The 22,818-nt window shown below is 38.0% G+C and overlaps 1 protein-coding gene across 3 annotated transcripts in view; it reads right to left on the bottom strand.

Moving 5' to 3' along the window:
- The window catches only part of FHIT (fragile histidine triad diadenosine triphosphatase), a 521,419-nt gene that overhangs the window by 379,151 nt on the left and 119,450 nt on the right, over positions 1-22,818 (bottom strand). For all 3 annotated transcript variants that reach the window (XR_005954783.1, XM_041463375.1, XM_041463385.1), the window contains exon 3: positions 10,467-10,588. Coding sequence is in view for 2 of the 3 variants with exons in the window: in XM_041463375.1 (XP_041319309.1) it covers positions 10,467-10,566 (100 nt within the window). In the remaining variant the exon portion in view is untranslated. The remainder of the gene's footprint in view (positions 1-10,466; positions 10,589-22,818) is intronic.

Genomic DNA, 22,818 nt, shown 5'->3' with positions numbered 1-22,818 from the left:
AGTTACACAGAATTTTAACAAATTCTAAATTAGCTATTAACAGATATTTAGAAATAGAGTAACTTTATGTTCCCTTTCAAACTCCTGGCAGGAATATGAGGTTAAAAGGTCAATAAAGCTGCTTTATTTGTAATTCTCCATTCCTATTTTCAAACTTAAATGATACCCCTTCAGAAATAAGATGCACCTCTCCTTTGAAAGCTTATCCAATTATCTTGACTTCATTTCCTAACACATCTTTTTCCCTTCCTTTTTATATCAATATTTCTTTTAAAGAAGATGAAATTCGATTTTGAAGGCTTGAGAATGGCAAAGAATGTCACAGCTCATTGTTGTCCCACTAAGAGTCCACATCAGTCAGTGAGTGAGAGAAAAAGAGAGAAATTATTCTCAATTCCTCCATGTCAACCTAGATTCCATTTTCCTTCCTCCATACAGATATTAGCTTCTTATTAATCTTAAAGAAAAGTTCAATCTTGATTTCAAAGTACCAGATAATAACAAATGTTCCTCATCTCCAGCAATTTGTTTCAGTCACAAAGTTTACTCTAAATATAAAAAAAATCACTGCTCCTAGTTCAGGAATCCCCAGATTCAGATTTACAGCTATAGCTCTTATGAATGCCATTGTTAATCTAAGACTTTTATTCCTAGAAAATTTGTTCCCATATATATAAACATGTTTCCCCTTCCCCCTTCTCTACTTCTCCTTCTTCCTCTTGCTCCCCAAATCACACATGATTTTCAACTCAATAGTGTCACCAGAAATGTAATGCTTTCACAATTGGGCTCTAGGATTCTTCTCAGCCAGAAATACAGTTTATTTACTGAGCCATGTGCTCATTATATTTTTTCCTCATCTTTATCTTTGGTGTATGAAGGTAGTAAAGTGAATTAAATCCCAAATTAGTTAGGCTTTACCCAACTAAAACATCATGAACAAATCTGAGCCTAAGAAAGCATTCCTGCAATATGTGCTCACAGTGCCTGAATTCTGGCAATGTTCATTTCTATGGCATAATTTAAATATATAATCTGCATCATATATTCTTTCTCTCCAACCAGGCAAATTCTACCTGGGAGTGATAGAAAAAGAAATATTGAATGAAACAATGACACATTTTTAAAATATGTTCCATTTAAAATAGTTCCATTTTTACATACACGTTGGAGCAAAATCTTGTATTCTGATACACAAAGTTCATTAGACCAACAAAAAGCAGAATTTCCAAATCTACCTACTTAAACTCATACTCATTGCACACAATTTCTAATTTTATGAAGCAAACAGCAACAAGGCACCTCAATACATTCCCAGTTACTAACAGGTAAAGATCACTGAATCCTGAACTAAAAGCAACAGCTCTTAGGCAGACTCTTAGAGAGATCACTCATCTGAAAGCAGTACAATCTTACACTGGAGCATCAGAAGGAGAGTATTCAACTTTTATTGTACAATATGAATATTTTCTCAAGAGAGATCACTGAGAGATGCTGAGGTTTTCATGTTTTGATTAGAAGCAGTAGAAGTCGGCAGGTTACAAGGAGCAGCACAAGTAAAATACATTAGCAAATGAATAGCAGACTGTGCACACTTGTGCAGCCTTAGAAACCCAGATATGGTATGAGTGATAAAGTGAAATACATCTGTATCCATGAATTATGTACTCCACTTCCTACTGTAGCCTCATTTTACAACAAAGCCTCCATTGTCTGCTATGTTGATATCAAACTTTACTCAAGACAACTTACTAAAACATAATTTACCCAATTACCTGCTCAGAGAAGGTGCTTGACCCTCTGCTGAAGATCTGCAAAGCAATTATGGTGCCTTTTGGAATCACTGTACTTGATAGTCTCACTTATCACTTCAAACCACAGAGGAAAACGTTCCCTGAACAAAAGAAGGAGCACAGGTGAGCACCTTTGGACACACAGGAGGTGGTGTACGTGCTCCCCTCTGGAGCAGCCAGTGGGGGACAGCACAGCACTGGAGAGGAGGAAAACAGGGAGGGAAGGACCTCGCCCGACCTAAAAACAATAGAAGCCAGAAGAGCTGAAGCCCAACACTCAACTATGTGGTGATTAGTTGTTGACCAGGGTTAAACCATGATAGAGGTCCTCAAAATATAAGGAGTACAAAATGGTTACTTTTGAAATTATGAAATATCTTCTCTAGATTATAATTATGGTACATTAAGGAATATTAATGTATGTTTCATCAGAACAATCCCCTCTTCACAGCAAGGACAAGAGATAACAGATTAACATTGGATCTCCTCTGAGGAGTTGCAATAGGAAGTTCATGCCAGATGCCTCTCAAAAATGTGTTCCTGAAGAAAACACATAGTTGTATTACACTGAATAGCACAAAATAGCCCAATACGCTGGAAACAATAAGCAATAAATGAAATTTCCAATTGACTTTCCAGCAAATCTATTCTCATTACAAATGGAGATTTTGCATGTATTGCATTACTTATGGTAATTGTGTGACATCTATTATGAATAACCATGTATTCCAATCATCTCTTTTAATTATATTCTGCTGTAAGAGCAAGTCATGCAATAGCTTGCCCAGACTTGGTTAACTCTGTGTGCGCTGCTTATCACTTTCTAATGGCTATATTGAGGACAAAGGTGCACAAAGTGTAACAGGAATGGCTTGTAACTGTCATCTCCTTCATTAGCCAGAACCTACTTAAATGAGTAAGAAAACCTGAACTTAAATCCAGTTATATACTGAGGGAAAAATCTTGTTTGTACTCCTTTCTTTTCTAAAGTTTGTAGTAATTGGAATTTAAATGCAAAGCTTGTGGTTATCTGCTACTGATGCAGGAACACAAATTTTCTATAGTGTCAAAAGTGCAACAGCAGCAAACACCTCCTTTATACTTGTTATCTACTGTCCATTTGTTTGTGTGGGTATTACTGATATGATAAAAAGGATAAAATTACAGGTTTGTTCAATAAGCACACCAATTACAAAGTTGCTCTCTACTAGACTAGAAAGTAACTGCTGGACTAAAAGTATTCATTATTTACAGAATCATAGAATGGGTTAGTTTGGGAAAGACCTTGAAGTCCAACCCTTTACTCAACACTGCCAAGGCCACTGCTAACCCGTGTACCCAAATGCCACATCTACACATCATTTAAATCCTCCCAGAGATGGCGACCCCTCCACTGCACTGGGCAGCCAGGGCTGGACAACCCTTTTGACAAATACATTTTCCCTAATGTTCAATCTAAACCCCCCTCAGAACAACTTCAGGCCACTACTCTGTCCTATTTCCTGCTCCTTGGGAGAAGACACTGATCTCCACCTCCCTACCACCTCCTTTCAGGTAGTTCTAGAGAGTGATAAGATACACAGGACTTCACAGTATTTTAAACAAGAATGCCCATTATTGTGTTAAACCTCAAGACATCACTCATTTAATGTTTCCTGAGTCCTGCCTTAGGTTCCCTGCCACTTTTCATACAAAAGTTTGCTATCACTTAATTTCACAACCTTCCACATTGCTTTGCTCTTCTGCTTTTTAAGCTTGACTTCCAGCTCCTTAGATTGAGGCTTTTCTCACTAAACGTTTGGTCAGGTTTCTTGCTATGCTAAAATAAATTCTTTTACCAGGTATTTCTGTCACCCCAATGACAGAAATGTCAAAGTAGATTCACTTCAGTTACTTTGAAACTAAAGTTGTAACATGCTTTGAAAATTGATAACGAGTGTAAATATGACAAAATGGAAGCCCTTCTGCATGTCCCTGGAGCATGTAAGGACAAGCAGTTCCACTTTTACAAGACACACATTACTAACAGACCTTCAGAACTGGACAGTAAGTGCCCCTGAAACACACAAAGCAGTAGAGAGGTTCATGCATAATGTGGTTTAAGCCATTTATAAGTTCCAATCAATGATGATGACAAACAGGTGAATAAAAGCCATTAGACAAAAATGGAATTGGCATTTTTTAGCTGAATTTTAATATTTGTTAGCAATGTAGTCAAGAAATTTAGTTGCATAAATCCAATTTATTATGACACTGCTTACAAGCCCAGAGATTTCATTAGTCTCCACACAGTCAGGGTTGAAGGCTGGTTCAACACATGACTAATAAGAGACAGCTCACCCTCCACAGCCCTGATAAGATGCAACAGGCTCCACCCTAGGAGCTGCTGCCTCTCCCTTATATGTATGGCCTTACACAGCTTTTCTAGCACCTCTTCCAATGTAGGTTGTACTACAGCCTGAGAAATTCTTACCACTAATCTGCTGAGTACATGTAAATAAGTGATTTAACTGGTAACTTACTCCATTTGCAAACAGGCAAGAAATACTTCTGATCATGTTACTTTACTTTTTTTCTTTTATATTTACAATACTAGCACAAAGGATTTAGAATGGGATTTTCATCAATACCAGTATATTAACACAACTATAACAATGCAAACAGAATTATATATCCTTATGGTGAAGGACATCCTCTTTAAACAGTCAGCACCTTCCAAGCAAGACAAGATTTGAAGGGACAGAAAGTATTTTTATCAGACCAAATGAGACAGCTGAATTCCATCCCCACAAATAAGCCATACAGACAAGCCTTTGTGCACAGAGCCCTGAATCTCTTATCTTCAGAAGCAGCATTTCTTAATGCGAGTCAAACACCATCCTTTTGTTTGTAGACTGCAAACAAAATGACTCCAGCCCTGAGATAATTAACTGGCCTCTCTATCACCAGCAAGTTCAAGTGGTTTGCATACACAGAGCGCATCAGTCGTTCTTTGGGCTGTTGGAGGAGAGCCCTGTTCCCAGAAGGGAACTGGAGAATACAGCAAACACTCTGTTGGCTTGGGGCTGCCAAGGGCAAAGTCCCACTCCTTGCCCTCTGTACAACACAGCTTAATTCTGCTGAAGTTATTAAACAAAGGAACTGTTTTTCTTACACTCATTTGTACAAGTAAATATTATAAGGCATTAATAAATCCTACTTGAGGGATCAGTAAGGAAGAGCCATGGAACAGCTTTATTTGGGATCTGAGGTAAAAAAAAATCAGGAGTTTTCACTGATTCTCATAAGCTTCAGATACTTATAATACATAAAGTCTGAATTTCCTCTGCACTCCTGATGAAGAGATATATTCTATACTTCCCCCCATTTTCAAATAAGATGCATGATTTACATCAGTTCTTCCCGATCAGGAGGTCTTTGCTGCACCAGCAAAGGAACTGCATCCTCTTTCTAATGCCCTCCTGTTCTGGAGTTATTACACATTTTGAGAAATTAACCTAAGTAGTCCAGGCCTTATTGCACCAAAGAACGTTTTGTGTCTCCATTGTGATTCCCTCGCATCTCCAGCCTCCTATTTAAATTATAAAGCCTTCACCAAACCCCTTTTTTTTTAGCTCTTTGCTAAAGAGCTAAATGGAACATGCCTGCTCCTTAACATTGTGCTAAAGAAACTAATAATAGTAGTAATGTATGGGAAGCTTCTGTAATGAGCACTAAATAGTACTTTCCTACAAGATTAGATCTCTCAAACAAGTTGTTGCAAACATGCAGTGTACATTATAGGAATATGTAGATATAAACATATATTCTCAATATAACTTAATTTTATTTTCTTAATCTTAGTTTTATGGTAAATATTAACACTTATTTAGGCTAAAACCCATAAAATTCATACTTACAGAGCATAAATAGAGATATGATAAATGTGTAATGTACAAATAAAATCATAACAGCAATTCTGTACATTTATGAAGAATTAAAATTTCATGTACAAGATAAATACCATGGTTTTCAACCAAACTTGCTACCGTTCTTTCTAGAGTGCTATCTTCAGTAGAAACTCTGTCAGGTCCACAACTAAATGAAAATTACTTTGAAAATATATTAAGCATCAACAATAATTCTAAAAGATCGTTTCTTTTTAACTGCAAAACTTTTAAGGAAAGCATTAGGAAAATATTTGTGGCACTACAGAACGCATCAGTCTGAAGCAGTACAGCCGTTGTGACAGCAGATGACAGGGAGCTCCCAGCCAGACAAACTGTGCAGCAGAGCAGATGCTGCTCTCACATTGCCTGACCCTGGATCCCGTCCCACCCCTGCAGCAGACCAATTACACTGCAGCTCGGGGTGTGAGCAGGCCTTTGAAGGGAGCATCTGGTTCAACTAATGTTTTCTCTGCTCGTTAATAACAGGAACAAGCGGCAGTAACTCACAGAACAGCACACGGCTTCAGCAACAAATAATGACCATTATCTCCATGTAGTGATAAAGGTGCCAGAAAATGTCATATGCTTTGGGGTTTATACACGGTCTATACCCCACAAACAGAATACTTTCTGGTGGGAAAATTTCGATATCTATGAAAAGAGCAGTACAAAATACTCCAGAGAAATTCAGTAAATAACAGTTAAACAGTCTTCCTTTTTTCTTTCCATTTTGTTGGGGTTTTTTAGATGGAAAAACCTTTTCATAATCAATCCCATATGAAAAGTTGTGGTGAAGTGTTTCTTTTAATTTATTACACACATACATGTGCCCTTAGTAAGGGAGCCAAAGTGTCCACAAATTTCTATAAAATTACTTGGTCCCAATAACCCTCAGCTTGCTGTTCCCAGCTGGAAAGACTGTTCCTTTTAATAACCAATTCAATAAACTGCTGAAAAATGCTTTGTATAATATAGTATTGCCATAGATCTGCTGTTTGTCTCTGTCATTACATACTGCATTCAATCAATTTACAAATGTTGCTGTGTTCCTTTTGTGCTAGTTCTTATGGCATCCTGAACACAAATCTAAAGATCAATACCTTGTCTACTGAAAAAAAATGGACATAACTAATGAATAATTTTATTTATAATAAAAAGTTCTAGTCCCCAAATGGATTCTGCTAATGTTGAAATTCATTTTTCATATTTAACACAAGATGAAAACAAGTACCCTGAACAACACCATGAAAAAGGCAGTGATAAAAACCAGTTCATATTTATTGAAGATGTGAGCAAAATCATGTAAAGCTCTGGTGAAGGACTGAGAAAATATCAATAAACTGGTAGGTCATTCACAAGGTATTTGTTACCATATGAAAGCACAAAAGGTCCATGCCAAAGAGTAGACGGAATTTGCTTCAAACAGCACCACAGTTCTGCTCTATGGAGGCAGCAAGCTTCTGAATGAAGTAATTCAAGCAAGAAGCCAAGGAGAAGCTGAGCTCATGCTGCTTGCATGAGCTGATTCAGTTCATCTTGTGCCTTTCGTGTGACAGAAACAATGCATTTGCTGACTATAGACACATCCCTGCACTGCTCCTGCTATTGAATAGCTGCCTCCTCCAAAACAACCACAGAGCTGTTCAAGGGAGCCACAAGTGACTGCTTTTCACAATCACCCTCTGCAAAGCAGCGAGCTGACAGAACAGAGAGGAAACAAGGACCCTTGTAAAAAAAGGGAATGGGTACCTGTATAAGTTTATCCCAGCAAGCTTCCAGAACACCCAGCAACCTCCTCCCCACTCGCAAGCTTACAGCCCAGATGTGCACTGAATACAGTATTTGTGTTCCCACCCAGACTCTTGGCTCCGTGACAATGCTAGAAAGTCATAAAAAGTACAGCCCAAAACCCAGTTTCTCATTAATCAACACTGTCCCCAATGCCATGTGCCTTCTGCTCTGATATCAGACAAGGAGAAGGCAAGAGCAGAGCAGATACAGACCCCTTATTATTACAAGTGTTGAGTGACAATGTCACCAGACAGCCTGTGTTCCAACACCTCTGAGTCTTTGCCTGCTAGGTGACAACAAAGGGATTGGATCTCCCGAGGGGAACAGGCACTAATCCTGCACCCTGACCACCTGCAGCTCTCCTCGGTCTCCTTGTGCCAAAAGAGGTCAATGTTTCCTACTGTCCCACACATGTGTACATTGTAGCTTGTGCACTGAAAATTCCAGTTTAACGTTGGATATCCCTCACTCAATAATAAGAACCCAGCACCTTCCTAACCAAGAATGTGCAGTAATCACTTGAAGGAATCCCAATACAAACAGGCTCCTGAGTCTGTGAACTTGGTGCACCCATTGGGCAGAAGTCTAATGGGAAAAATGAGGTACCTCTATCTAGGAACAGGAGAACCCTTTCCTTACCATAAACACTGTACTCCTACTCTACATAATTTTGGACTGTTAGCACAATTTGCCTTTCAAATGTCAAGCTAAATTCACAGGATTGGCAGCTCAAAATAAACAAAACAAAACTTTGCAATGTGTTAAGTGAACGAGACTGCTTTGGCATTGCTCAAGTCACACTGAACTCCACAAGGCCACTCTGACAGACTTTCTCCCAGAGAATAGTTTTATGTTAAAACTATTACTGCAAATTCATAATTCCAACCCTATGTTCTGTTTCAAGATGGAATTTCAACCTTACTAGTTAATTAAAGCCACCACCTGGAGTGATCTGGCTTTCAAACTGATTTCCTTTGTCTCTCTAATTCACATACATTAATATTTTATTTTCTACTGAAAAAAAAAAAATGTCACACATGTGCCAAAGACAAGGCAGATAAAATTATTGCAATAAAACAAAGAAAATACACTTCTTACTGCCAGGTCTCAAGATGAATGCTGCATTATACAGACACTTTAAAAGGCTTATAAGTGCAAATTGCTCTACTTTACATACTGTATTCTAGCCTTTACATCAAGATCTCTCCTAATTTCTTCTTATTGTAATGAGAAAGGAAAAGGGTTGTGTTTTTATTACCTGAACATTTATTCAATGGAGAAACAAAAACTACATTATATGTTACAACACAAGCTATTAAAACAATGTGACACTATAAAATACGTTGCAATACTCATTATGGGATAACAAAGCTAAACCCTGAGCAAATAAATGTATCTGCCAAAAGTCAGCAATAATTATACAACAAGAGTTTATAATCTTTAATTATTTAAGAAGAAAAGAAGCTTGTAATAATTAAGTTTTATAGGCTCCTTAACTTGTCATTACGAGGTGCTCACAAAACTTTAAAACAAGAATGCTTCATCTGAAATACTCTATTTTTAACAACAGATGCAATTGTTCACTTAACTGGTTAATTTTAAAAAAGTCAAATATTGTTTTTAAAACCTGCACTCACAGAACAGATAAGAGTTTATTTACTCTCTGATCCACACAATGCATACAGCAACTGCTCAGGCACTCACAGGCCCTGCATCACACAGTGACCAATGTGACATTGTCTTTATATAGCTTTGAAATGGTTTTTGTTATGACAGATCTGTAAATCACCTTGGATTTACATCAGGAATTTCAGAAACTCAAAGATCAGAAAAACTGTTAATTTAATTCATTAAAGTATATTGGCGAGTCAGTAACACCTTTAAAGTTTTTATGAAGTCTGACTCCTGGTACACACAAACACCATTCAAAACATGTGGAGAGAAAAGTCCAATATTGAACAATTATAATCTACAGAAGTGAGGGGAGGAAAGAAAGGTCTCACATTTCAGAGGAATTAAATTTTTGGGTTAAAAAATATATATATTAAAATTCACTTCATTTTAAGTTATGAAAGAAACAACATAAAACTACAAAACTAACAAGAAATCTCTCAATAAATTCCAGACAACTTCCTTTTTCTCCCCAACATAGTCATTCTTTGCCAGAGCTCCTACTAAAATTTCATCATAACATCTATGGAAGAAGAGATCAGTCTTGATTACTTCTGAAAAATTGCACTTTCAGCCACTAAAATCAGCACAAGTTACAGAGCAGCAGAATTTTGACTGGAAAATAACCCACTACACTACAAAATACATTAAATAGGTACATTAAGCATCTTGTATAATCAAGTTACAATACAATTTCAAACTCAAGAATTTTACTTACACCATGATGCTTCATATTTTCATCACAAAATGTGAGCACTATACAGATGGTTTATTTAATCCATTCCCACCTAAATTAATCAAAGCAATCTGTCCGTCCATTCCCCCGCCCCTCCCCCCCAGAAAAAAAAAGTCTTCAAAGTCTTCATACAGGGTTCTACTGTCATTTGACAAATAGTGTACATTTAGCCAGGAAAAGTTGAAAATCCTCCATAAACAAGTTGCCACATCTAAAAATAAGTGACATTATTAAAAGGGAAGCAGGATGTGTTATTTAGCATAATATGGAATTTGAACAGCACCACCTCCAATAGACTTTAAAATGCTTTTATAGCACCTGGTTGTTTATATATCTTCTGTGGTGAAAAGGTCAATAGAAACTCACCTCGAAGGTCACAGTTGCTAAGCAACTGTTTTCGGCAGTTCTGCAACACTGCTCAAGCATCTTCTGATCAAGCATCACTGCCTGGATTTGGAATAAACCCACGTCACATCCTACCTGGGCTTCCAAGTTCCCTGATGGCGTCCTGCCTTTCCCAGGAGAGCAGCACCATGGAAAGGATACGTCCTGGCACCACCGGCCTGCGGTTCACCAGAGCAAAGCACAGCTCCGTCCTCAGGAACACCACCGAGGGCTTGATGAGGTGCTGCCCGAATCTCAGCATGGTCAGGGTTGATCTTCAGGGTCTGAAAGAGACAATTGTTAAGATAATTAAAGGACTGACTCTGCCTTTCCAAGCAGCAGGAATAAAACAATCAACCTGTCTATGCAGCTTCTAGCAGAAAGCGCCTCCTGGGCCCATCAAAGCATTGGATGTCTTGGAATGTTTGATACATCTTCCTTAATATGATCATGTCTTTGAAGGAGCGGTGAAAAAGGCTTCTTTCCAAAGCAAAAAGTTTACATATAATTTCTTAAAGACTTCTCTCATCATCTTGGCAGGGCTACAAAATTCTAGGGAATGCAATTTGTCCCTCCCATTTCCATTTGTCCTGCATTGTAAAAATTTGGATCATATGTTCTTTGAAAAGCACAAACAGGATTTCACATTTTTTCTGCCATAATGCAAATCAGTGCACACAGGACTTATGAAATAAACCACAATTCCTAATCTCTCCATTAAATACCTCAACTAAAGAAATACTGGCAAATTGAAGAAAGTTTATTTAGCCATTTTCCATCCACATTTTCTAGCTTGAGCAACTGGAATGTGAAGACATTTTCTCTCATAGGAAGTCAAAGAATTCCACTTTCATTCACTAAAATTCTCTCTCCGTGACAAGAATGAAAATCCCTCTTAAATAGATACAGCACTGTCTCAGTTGTGTCTATTTTAGGTCTTTAAGCCCTAGAGTATTTAAAGTATTTAATTCAATCAGAAATATCCAAGGTACTGCAGGGTGGAAAATGAAGAAATGACAAATTTCATGTGACAATACTTCAGACACATCGGAAGCATTACATTCACATTACCCAGCTTGAACCAAGTGACTAATCAGGAAATTCAGTTTCATATGTTGACTGAGACAGGGAAATCTCTGCTACAGCCATGGAGGGTCTTCTGTTGCAGTTCTTTTCTTGGAAGATTACTGCACACAGTAAGACCTAAATTTGGTTCTTGATCTAAGAGATTTATTCTGATTTATCATCCCACTTGTGCCACAGCATATATCACAGTTGAGATGGCCACAATACACAGAGTATCACCACACAATTTCAGAAGGCTTCAAGCATTCACCCATACACAGCGACACTACACCCCATCAGAAAGCTTCAAGCACCTGCCCTTCTTGTTCTTCAGCAGAACCTTTTATACCCCTCACATTCATGCAGTGCCCCTGTGTGCCCTCTGCTCCCTTTGGTGGTTGGTCAGTGCCCCTGGGCACTCCATGGCTCATTGCTGCCAGTGCTGCTCACCTGCTGCTCACAGCTGCACCCACTGGAGATGAGGCTGGGCCACAGTCCCACTCCCAGTCACCACAAACTGTGTCCCTACACACTTGCACCTGCTCCTATAAGAAAACTACACATAACAACCCCCTCTAAGTGCACACAATTTGAAAATGTCTTTGAGAAATACTTGTTTTCTAAAGGAAATTCTGGCTTTGTAAGGGTCTGATTCCACAGAAGAACTTAAATTAAGGGCAGCAGATGCATCTAATCAAGGTTTACACCAGAAAAACATGTATAAATCTTAGTATAAGATACAGTAACAAATAAGATTACTACATTTCCATGTAATAAACATTTTCCAAGCAGGCACCATGTCTTGTGGTTTTTTTTGAAAATCACAGATGAAAGGAAATGCTTGAACAGACCATGGAAGAGTAGAGATTTTAACTATGCCTGGTTCAAAGATTTAAAAAGGCTCTACATCCTTTTCCACATAAAGACAACAGAAGATTAAGTATCTGAGATGTGTCCCTTAGCATATATTAAACTTGAAAGTTGACAACATACAAAAATCAAGTCTCTTTAGCTACTAGAAGAATTGCTTAGCAGAGAAAACACCTGCTATATTGTGCTGATGCTTGAAAAAATAACTATTAGGAACTTCAATCAATCTGCCTCATTTCTCTTAAGCAGGCCATCAGCAACCCCCCGTGGGGGTTTTTCATTCTGATTAAAACATGCAAGAATGTTTTCACACAATTCAGTAAAGAGACATGGTTCTCTTTGCAATGAAGGAAATGCTTCTGACAAAGGAGAGAAACATTCCATAGGCAGGACTACCCTCCAGTGATGAAATGATAAGCTGGTGTCTCCAGAAACTGGACAATCAAATGTAGTACCTGCCCTTGCACTTGGCAATGCTACGGATGAAAATCAAAGTACTACTGATGGTTTCTTGTTCTGCCTTCCAGGACACTGAAAATAAAGGTACTGTCCAGAGGCATGGCACAGACCTAAGCACAGAAACAAGGCTTCAAAATCACAAATGCTAAATGTAAAATGTGATGATTTGAAATTTGACTTAAGGAGGGAGAGACCCTGAGATCCGGTAATCAACTGGAGAAGTCCTCTGACTGATTGCTGCCATAAGCAAAAAACAGCAAAAAGTAGTTGAAATAAGATTGGTGACATTAGGTTGCCTGTACTGTGTTTTCATCATGCACCTACCACATTATATTTACTTATTTAACTACCTGTCTTGTTTTTAAAATACCTAGAAAAATCAGTAAAGTAAAAGCACTAATGTCATACCTCTCTCTGGAATAGTCTGAAGAATCACATTACAGCCCAAGTAGGTTGATCCAGAACTATTAGAACATTAAAAAATCTCATGCAAAGAATTAAAGCATTTATTAAAACACCTTCTGTTTGTTTACTGTGCAAAACTGTACCTGAATAATGTATTTCTATCTCTTGATTCAGACTAAATAAATGTGTTTCAAACTAATGTGTCAGTTGTACTGGTTGTGCTGTGTAATATTGCAGACTTTCCAGTGCTACTTTCTCCAATTCTGCAAAGGGATTATGGGAGACTTTTTCTTATACAATTATTCATGATCTATTATATATTACTTCAGCTGCCTTCTGCCCTAGTGATCCTCTGTGTTTTTCTGCACAGTACAATCATCTGTGCTCAGAACCAACACAAATGCTAAAAAATGCATTAGGGAAATAAGTAATGGGTACAAGTGAAATATCCATGACTGTGCAGCAACACACTACAGCAAGGCTGGAATATTCCAGAGTGCTGCCAGGCAGGAAACTGCTACTGGCAGAGCAAGATTTTAGTCACCTGAACTCTACCACTTATTGCTTGCATGATCTGTAAAGCAGCAGGAATCAATGAGCACAGGTGTGTGCGCACAGGTCATGAGATGCAAACAGTGTGTGCACAAGGCTTCCCAAATCCCAGGCTGGAATGACCACACTAAGTCTGTTCCTCCAGGGATTTCTATTTTTCACATAAAGAGGAGGTCAGTGCCATACAAACTAGAAACAACACATAATTGGTTAAAGATGTTTCCTCTTTAATGATGGTAGCCTTTCTAATCCTCAGTAATAAGGAGGACAATTACACAGTAATGTTAGAAAATGAAACAAATCCATTTCTGATTAAATTTCAGCCCAGTTTAACACAGTTTCTATTCTGACTATTCAGATGAAAAGTGTATTTACTCTTCTTCATATTGCAGATATACATTATATTGCCTATTTCATCTGCCTCATTTTCCTAATTAAATTCTCTTCAAGCTGTGTTACTGCAGTTGTACGTGGGAATACAGTATTAAAGGCTAACACAGCAAGTAGACTAATTTTACAGCCACAACAGACCTCAAATCTGTATAAACCATACTAGGAAAAGAAAAAAGAAAAAAAGACACTGGAAATCTACATTATGCCATGAAAAAAACAGAGTGCTAAAATTAAAAAAAAAATACTGAGATACACTGAAATGTTTTCAAATATTTTTACAGTTTTGTAAAACTTCAGTAGGCGATGCCATGATGATTTTTTGCCTTTTCTTTTATATACCTTTTATGTATTCTCCTTCAGTCTGATAATTTAGTACAGTCCTGGTATTCTGTTAGGCCAGGAGATCAAACATCCTAAAGGCCTCACAGCTGGAGGCCAGAAAGCCTTAAGCTATCTTGAGAAACCAAGGTGCCCTATAGAATACATCCTGTAAACTAAAATTAAGCCCATCTAGAAGGGATAGGAAGATATCACACTATTCATTCAAGCCTCTCATTGGGGCATCTTTGTTGAATATAGTAATTTGCAAGGTCTATAAAATTGTATGCAGGATCTACTGTGAATGTGCATTTTGGTGTATTCCACCTTGGCCAAATGTTGCACCATAAGGATCCTGATGAAATACCGAAATAAAAACCCTTTATCCTTTAACCATGCCTGGCTCTTAATTTTAGATCCAAGAAAAAGGTATCACAGGCACATGGCATTTCCCCAGTCTGTATAAGCACTACTCATATATTAAATGTATTTTGTGAGAAGAAATCTGTACATATCTCACTTTTCCAGATTTATTCAGTTTCAGGGTTAGGGGCTTTGTTTTGTGCTTCAGTTTTTAAACAGCATAAGCTGTAGAATCATTTGTGTCAAATACACAGTGAGAACTCTGAAGAGAAAATAAGTTCTCTTCTGGACAGAAGGTAAGTTCACCTAAAAACAGGTGCACAGGACATCAAGATGGGTATCTGCTTGTTACAGGTCATAGCTAAAATCAGAGACCTGGAAAAGTGCTGGAAGTTTGCTGACTACAAGGAGTGATGGCAGCAGTTCTTTAATGTTCTCTTCCTGCTGCCACAGGCCTCCCCACTGGATGCTTAATTGAGATGGTGTTGGTACTCCAAAATCCCTTTTTTTTTTTAAATGCAATTACTCCTCCTTAGAACAAGGTGTTGAGATCAGCACCTGCTGGGAACCAAGCTCAAGGCTTTTGCTGAGAATCCCCTGAGCACTGTTTTAGGAAAGCTGCACATCTGGCTGTAAAGGGAGAAGATGAGAATGCAAAATGGGCTGCTAACTTAAATGTGTGCATTAAAGGAAACCAATTACAATACCATTATCTCTCTGTGCTAATAGAAAGGACTGGTTTAGAAACACTCCCAGGAGTATTCTTACATTTTAAAGTTTATTTTACCATATTAACATCACCTCTTCAAAATTTTGACAGTCCTGATTCCAATACTCAATTTCACTGTAAAAACACTGCAAATTTATGTGGCAAAACTTCCTCCTTTCTAATTTTCTTTAAGGTCTTACAAAAATACTAATTTTTTTTTTAATTCATCCAGATACAAAAACTTGTGTTACACACTGTAGTTAAGGGAATAAAGTACCTATATCCTTAAATTCATATTTGGCATTGTTCCCTTTCAAAGGTTTGTTTATGGGGAAAGTGATAGGCCTACTTAGACATCTGAATTTTGCACCATATTCAAAAAGTAATGTGCAATGAAGACCTGCACTGCAGGCTACCTTCCCTCCTTCCACGCTTTGGTATTTTTTACTTATTCTCTCCTCTCACTGCCACTTTGTAAGGATGAAATCCACACAAGTCAGAATATTACTTATTTAACTTAAGCACCTAGCAATAAATGTGCTTGTTACCAGCAGCCAGAATTTGACATTTTCATCAAGAAATACCTAAAAGCACTAATAGAAATAAATTATTTTATTCTCAAATCACTTAGTTCTTCTACTGGCTCTATGTCCTAGAACAGCTTTATCTCTCAGCACCCTTCACTCCCACTCTTGCACAAAATTTAACTATGTATTTTGTGTTCTTCCAGTTCCAGAAAATGGCCTCTAATTAAAAATTGCTCTCCCTCTCAGTCAGCCAAAACACCACATACTATGCCATTTCTGTTCTGAAAAAGCCAAGAGGAATTACAAAACTAGAAAAGGTTCTCCTGTATCTTTGACAGCCATAGCCTAGATTCTCTCCATGGGGATGGTATTTAATGCTCTACACGACATTGAAGGGAAAAGCTTGTGTGGATTATTTTTCATTTTCACCACCCAAGGAAGCTGCTGAACAGCAAGGCCATTAAATGTGATGCATGTAACCTATCCTGTGGCGTTGACAAGGACCGATTCCTCCCATCACAGACAGATTATGATGGACTCAAATCCACTACACGTGGCTTCCCCTGCTTAATCTAGCAGGGAAGAAAACATCAAAATTATTACTGTTTAACTATATAGCCATTTTCTTAGCATGGTCAATCAAGCTAAATTATCTACACTTAGAATGAAAATAGACTGTGGCCCATTGCATAGCACCTCAGCACCTTCCATGCGTGATGCCACAGACATCCATCTGCAATCCCACAGCCTTTGCCTTGCAGCTCTGCTCCCTTTCCCCTGAGCTTCAGCAGTTTCCCAGCCCCTCTGGGACAGGATTTTCCATTCTGGTCTCAGAGTCTCACCCCTGAAAATCCCAATGTTGTTGTTACAGTGGGTGGTCCTAGGGTGTGACTGTGACCATCATGAGAACTGTCCCTTCCCCTGCCTGGCTGTGGCTTTTGGGTGACAGCAGTGAGCCCAAGGAGGAGACTGCTGCAAGCTCCCTGGGCAAGCAGCACCACCCCTGAGCACAGCACAGGACGTGGACAGCGTGATGAGCAGTGATCTGAGGGAGCTCTGAGGTCCTGATAAAAAACAGACAGTTCCCAGTTGTACTGGGTCTGACTGGGATGGGCTTTTGTTCACAGAAGCCAGTATGGTCCTGCAGTTTGGTTTTGTAACCCAATCAGTGCTGATAAAACAACAATGTTTTGGCCATTGCTGTACAAGGCTTTCACTTTTTCTCCATTCTGCTCATTACTAGTGAGCTGATGTACATCTTCGCCTTTGGCTCCTGACAGGAAAGCTGCATTGCCCCCAAACTTGTCTCAAAATACTTTGTGCAACCAGTTCAGCTGTCCCATCAACTTATCTAAAGCAGAAAACACACAAAATTCAAACAAAGACTATAGCCTATTTAAAAGCTACAGGTCAAATAACATACTAGCATTCTCATTTTTTTGGGTCCTAGCATACAGACTTCTCAAAATTATCCATCCTTCTTCCGGCATTACACATCTTGTCTACTGCACCTGGTCAGGCAATGTGTGGGTACACAAATGCAACATGTACCTAAGTCTGTCCTCAGTTTTCTTTCCCAATTTTCTGGTCCACCATCAAAAGAAATTTTTAAAGACCTCTCCCCTGCTCCCAAAATCCTCACAACTACCCCAAAAAACAACTCAAACTTCAGATACCCAGAACCCTGTTGACCAAGAACAACGCAGACACCTAAAAGCAAGTGAGCAACCCTGTAGCAACACTGTAAAGCCACTGCAATTTTGACAAGTTAATCAGCAAATGCAGAATCAAGCTAGACATCAAAGGCGATATAACATCCATAATACATGGAGAGGGCATAAATATTTTTAAATGATGTAGACGTAGTTGTCAAATTCATTTCTACAGCAAGCGTTTTGGAATACAAATTAGGCCAACTTGGTTTTTTCTTATAATTCAGGTAAAGAGTGCAAAGTTATAAACAATAAATGAAAAGGTTTGTAGAGGCAAAAGAGTTGTATAATACATTAAGCTTGTAGAAAAATGAGGGTTTAGAAGAGTCGTGAAAGCACTAAACAGGCTCGACATTCTTCAAGTGTCCGTGTGTACACTGTGTGCCTCAGAAGATGACTCATACACCATTTAACCATGCTGAGAAAATCAGTCTGGCACTGGAAGCCCTTCTTTGCCTCTGTGCTGAGGTAACAGCCAACTTCAAATATGAGAATTTGTTTCCAAACATCACTTTGTTGTTGTTTTGACATCCTAGCTAGACCTGCAACTTTACTTTTTTAAAAAACCTTTTACAATTACGAGCATGAAATAAGATTGCTGTCTTGCATTATCCTGCAGTATGTCCATTTTATGCCAGAATGCAGAAACTCAATGCACCACAGTGTTACAGAGGTTGTCTCTCACAAGAATTCCAGTCCCAAGACTTGATCTAGATCTTCTCACAATCTTCTCTGCTCAAAAACTGTGCCCATTTTTCCTCATATTAGCAGAGGTTATCTAAGATTATACTTCCTTCTATCATTATCCAACAAAAATTCAGCAGGAATTCAAAGACAAGTCTGTTAATTATGAACAACTCAAAATCCATGGACTATATCTGTGATTTTAAGGAAGATGTTTTGTGAAACAGGATAAAATCAATCAAAATCAACCATTCATTCTCAACAACTTCTACCAAAAGAACAAAATACATGCAAACCCACATATATCCAATAAAATAACTGATGTTCACAGATCCTTCTTTAGTGTCTAATCTTCTAGAGAGGGGAGGGGAAAAGAAAAAAAAAAGGCAAACAAAACAAAGCAACACACATTATATTTCCATTTTTTAACAACTTGCATGTACCACAGCTATTATCCTGATGCATGGAGAACTCAGGGGTTTGATTTTGCCTCTGCAAGTCATTCTGATGAACGAGACCTTTAGTGTTGTAATAACTGCTGTGAGTAATGGAACAACCAATGGCTTTTATTAAGAAGGAACACTGAATAATGTATTACCAACACTAAGATCAAGGGAAAATACATTTTTATTAGGGAAAAATATTAATATCAATCATGCCCTTTTTTTGAGCAGAGAGGTGAAAGGCAGAAAAGGAAAAAATTAAGAAAATGCTTTACAGTATGCATTAAATGGTAGAAATTACACCATGAAAATCCTTTTTCCCTAGTGTGGCTACCTAGGGCTACATTACATGGTAGAGGAGCAATAAAAAATTGTGACATCTCTTGAGATGTATAAATGTAAGGAAAACTTTACCCCAGCAAAAGGAGGGATGGGGGAGGAAGCTCATTCCTTTTGAAGCTACAGACTAAGAGACCAGACATGATGGAACAACTAGGAATGTTCTTTTCCTGAACCCTTCAGTGGAAAAAAAAAAGGCGGCTTTAAAAATGTGGAGTGAAGAAAAAGTTATTCTATCTTTTATTATTATTATTACTTATATTGCAAAATATAAAGTCACTTTACAGGCTTTAGACATTCACACCAAGACTAAGCCTTCCCCTGAAGTGGCTTCCTATTTCCTCTGAGTGAATGCAATTTGGACATCTACAGTGCTGGACAGCAGAGATGGGGCCAAGAGAGCTGCAGAAGACAAGCTGCAGGGAGTTCAGTGAAAAGATTCAAGGAGTACAGAAGTCCATTGGGAGAAGAGAGTAATGGCTCTTCCCAAACCTTTATGGTGTTATAAACCAAAGCACAATCAGAGAGAGAGAGAGCGAGAGAGCACAGGGTGTGCTATGGCAAAAGGCTGGTCCACACAACTCAGAGCCAGCACAAGTCCAGGCAAAAAGAAGTGTAGTATGAGCCAGAAATGCTGGATGATGAGTTTCCAGATACAGTCCAGAATTTTATCATTTCTTCACTGAAAAATCAGCTACACCACTTCCAAAAGCTCTCCTGAACCAGTAAACACCTTTAAAGATTTATTTCCTGTATTTTATTCTTTTGTCCTTTTGCCCAGAATTTCATTCTGAAGGCAAACTTATTATTATTAGACTATGGCTATTTGGTAATACTATGAATTTGAATTTATTATATTTAGAGCAGTTCCTGGGAGACTTGAGTATTTCTGCAAGCATTTCAGCTTGCTGAATTAATAAATGTGACACAAATATTCAGAGGAAAATGCAGACACCGTACTTAGTCTAACAATTCCTCGGGCATATAAATTAAAATAGACATTTAATGAAAATTTATTGTCATATTAACATTTATATATAGCTAATAAGACTATATAGTGGATCCTTCACATTTATGTACAGTGCATTTATGTTTATTTCTAGATGTTGGAATCTTTAAGACAAACCCCATTAGTTCTCATTTCATCACTTTATATATGTGCTTGCTCTCCAAAATGAAACCACTTAAACCAGATTGTTCTACAAATGCTGGAATTAATGAAGCATCATTTCAAAGGATTTATGTCCACATCTTTCTCCACCTCCTTTGGTCCCCCACAGAATGAGAGGCCTCTGACACAGCCCTGAGTGTATCCCAGGCAGGTAATTCCAGCAGGGCTCCCAGGGTTATCCATGTGAAGAGCTGCCAGCCCACCCTGGGAAGCAGCAGGGAGGAAAAAGAGGCTCCCACCATGCAAAGCAGGTCAGGGCCACTGGCCAAAAAGTGAACTGTTAGGACCGTACAGTGTAATTACAGAACTACCATGGTACACATACATATCTAATTATCTAATTAACACAAAGTAGAAGTGCTGCTCTAATGCTGAAATTTGACAGATATTTTTGAAAAAGTTTGTACTATACTCACTGGAAAAATGCAACCTGATGTGATTTGTTTTTACTATTTCTGGTTCATTTAAACAAGTTAAATTGTTCTTTGCATGCAGTCCACACTTTTCTAGGTTTAACTTTCCCCCTCTGTGCAGATTTTCCCTCTGATTTTCCCCAAATTTCCCCAATTCTCTTTACTTGACCATATGTTTGGAAAATGGCAAATACCCTTCCTACTTTCTGGTCACTTCCCTACCTTTTTCAAAGAAACCTGTGGCAGCAATCAGAGCTTTCTGCATTTTTGTACAGAGCACTATGAGGGTCCTTGCTGAACAAGGTTATGTTGAATAATATCTGGGTTGCAAATCAACTGAAAAAATAAGGAAATTTTGGAAAAGGAAACACTCTGTCAAACAAGCATTAAAGCATGACAGGAACCTACTTACAGATTTTTGGTTAGATTAATTCTGAACACTATGACTTAAAAAAATGTAGGTAAATACAGGCGGTCTTACATGATATTTTTGTGAGAAGTTTCATATCTGGTAGCAGAAAACACAGTTATATTAAAATACAACTATTTACTGAATATGACTTCTTTTCATAAGGTATTTTCTGCTGAGAGAAAGTGGCTTGCAGTTCCTGTTATGTAATACATACAAGCATTAGATTTATTCCAGTAGGATACTAAGCCTGAGAAATTTGGGGTTACATTTGGGGTTACCTCAAGTTGCTCTTCTTAATTTTGGGGTTACATTTGGGGTTACCTCAGGTTGCTCTTCAGGAATCTTCTCCCACTAGACAGGTGCTCTTAGCAAATTAACCACTAAAATCTATTAAACAGTTTTTTCTGGCTTCACTAGGTTACTTTCAGAATCAGGCCTTAAGTCCAGCAACTCCTTTGACTGATTTACAGAAGTAAGAGAAGTCAAAGATGATCTTGTCAATATTCTTAAGGTCAAATTTCAAAATCACTGATGTAATAAAGCATTTCCTCCACTGTAATACTAGAAGCAGAAATACAGAGAAACCAAAACCAAATGTGATAAAGAGCCTAAACCTATATTCAATATGCTAGCCTGCATTGTCCTTGGTAAAAGATTAAGAAATGCTTTAAAAATTACATAAACATAGGAAATTTTTTAAGTGCTCCTTATTTTTACAAATGTATTATTTTAATTTTCTTATTCATCTAATAATTACACATTTTACTGTATCTGTACTTCATTCTCCTCATTGCTGTTTACTTCATGATTGCCAAATGTCCTTAAAAACATGCATTTTCATCTATCTGTAATTACCATATGATTCTTCATGTTTTTTCCTTTTAGAAAACAATCTATATGATTATTTTTTAACCTAGACTCACCACAGAGAACTGCATGAGTCATATAATCAAGCCATAAACCAAGCAAATAGTTTTGTATGTTTCTGCTGTATTTCTGGCTCGCTTTCCCATACTGTATCACTTCAGGCATCAACAAAAAATGTTTTCATGTTCCTGCTTTAACTTTTCAAGATTAAAAAACATTTATAGTCACATGGTGGATTGGAATAGCTGAGAGTATTATGTTCTTATTTTTCTGTAAACTTGCTAACACTTTAAACAAGAATTGGGTGTCAGATGACTGTTCTGCAACTAATTGGGGAACAAATTTATTGTACGATTTACTGAAAGGTCTTTGGAACTCCTTGCCAGCCAGGGTTTCTAAAAAGATACTTGTGAGTAGTTAGAAATCTATAGACATGATTAAATCTTAATCTGCAATCTGCAGGATAAATGTTTAGGCTGAAATATGGCAAACTGGCAGAGACCTCAATCAGGGTCCCCTCTGTAGCTCCAAGAATTTGTCAAAGCTGAAACTCTGATTTATTTCTGAATTCCTCTGACTCCCCTGGACAGGTAACTCATAAATTGGGCTGCCAGCTCAGTGCCACTGCCCCGCACCCACAGCCCTGACTGCCCCACACTAGCATGTTTTATAGAAGGTAGGCATAAATGGTTTATTTCCAATGAAAACTTTGGACTACCATTGCACTTCTTAAATAATGGATGCAATTTATTATTTAAAAGGTGATTTGCACAATACACATGTACTACCCAAGCTGCCCAGTAGGAAATCGT

The sequence above is a fragment of the Pyrgilauda ruficollis genome, unplaced genomic scaffold, assembly GCF_017590135.1.
Source record: "Pyrgilauda ruficollis isolate IOZ18807 unplaced genomic scaffold, ASM1759013v1 scaffold10, whole genome shotgun sequence".
NCBI lineage: Eukaryota > Metazoa > Chordata > Aves > Passeriformes > Passeridae > Pyrgilauda > Pyrgilauda ruficollis.
Note: the sequence above shows the minus strand (reverse complement) of the source record. Positions and strands in the feature narration are given on the sequence as shown.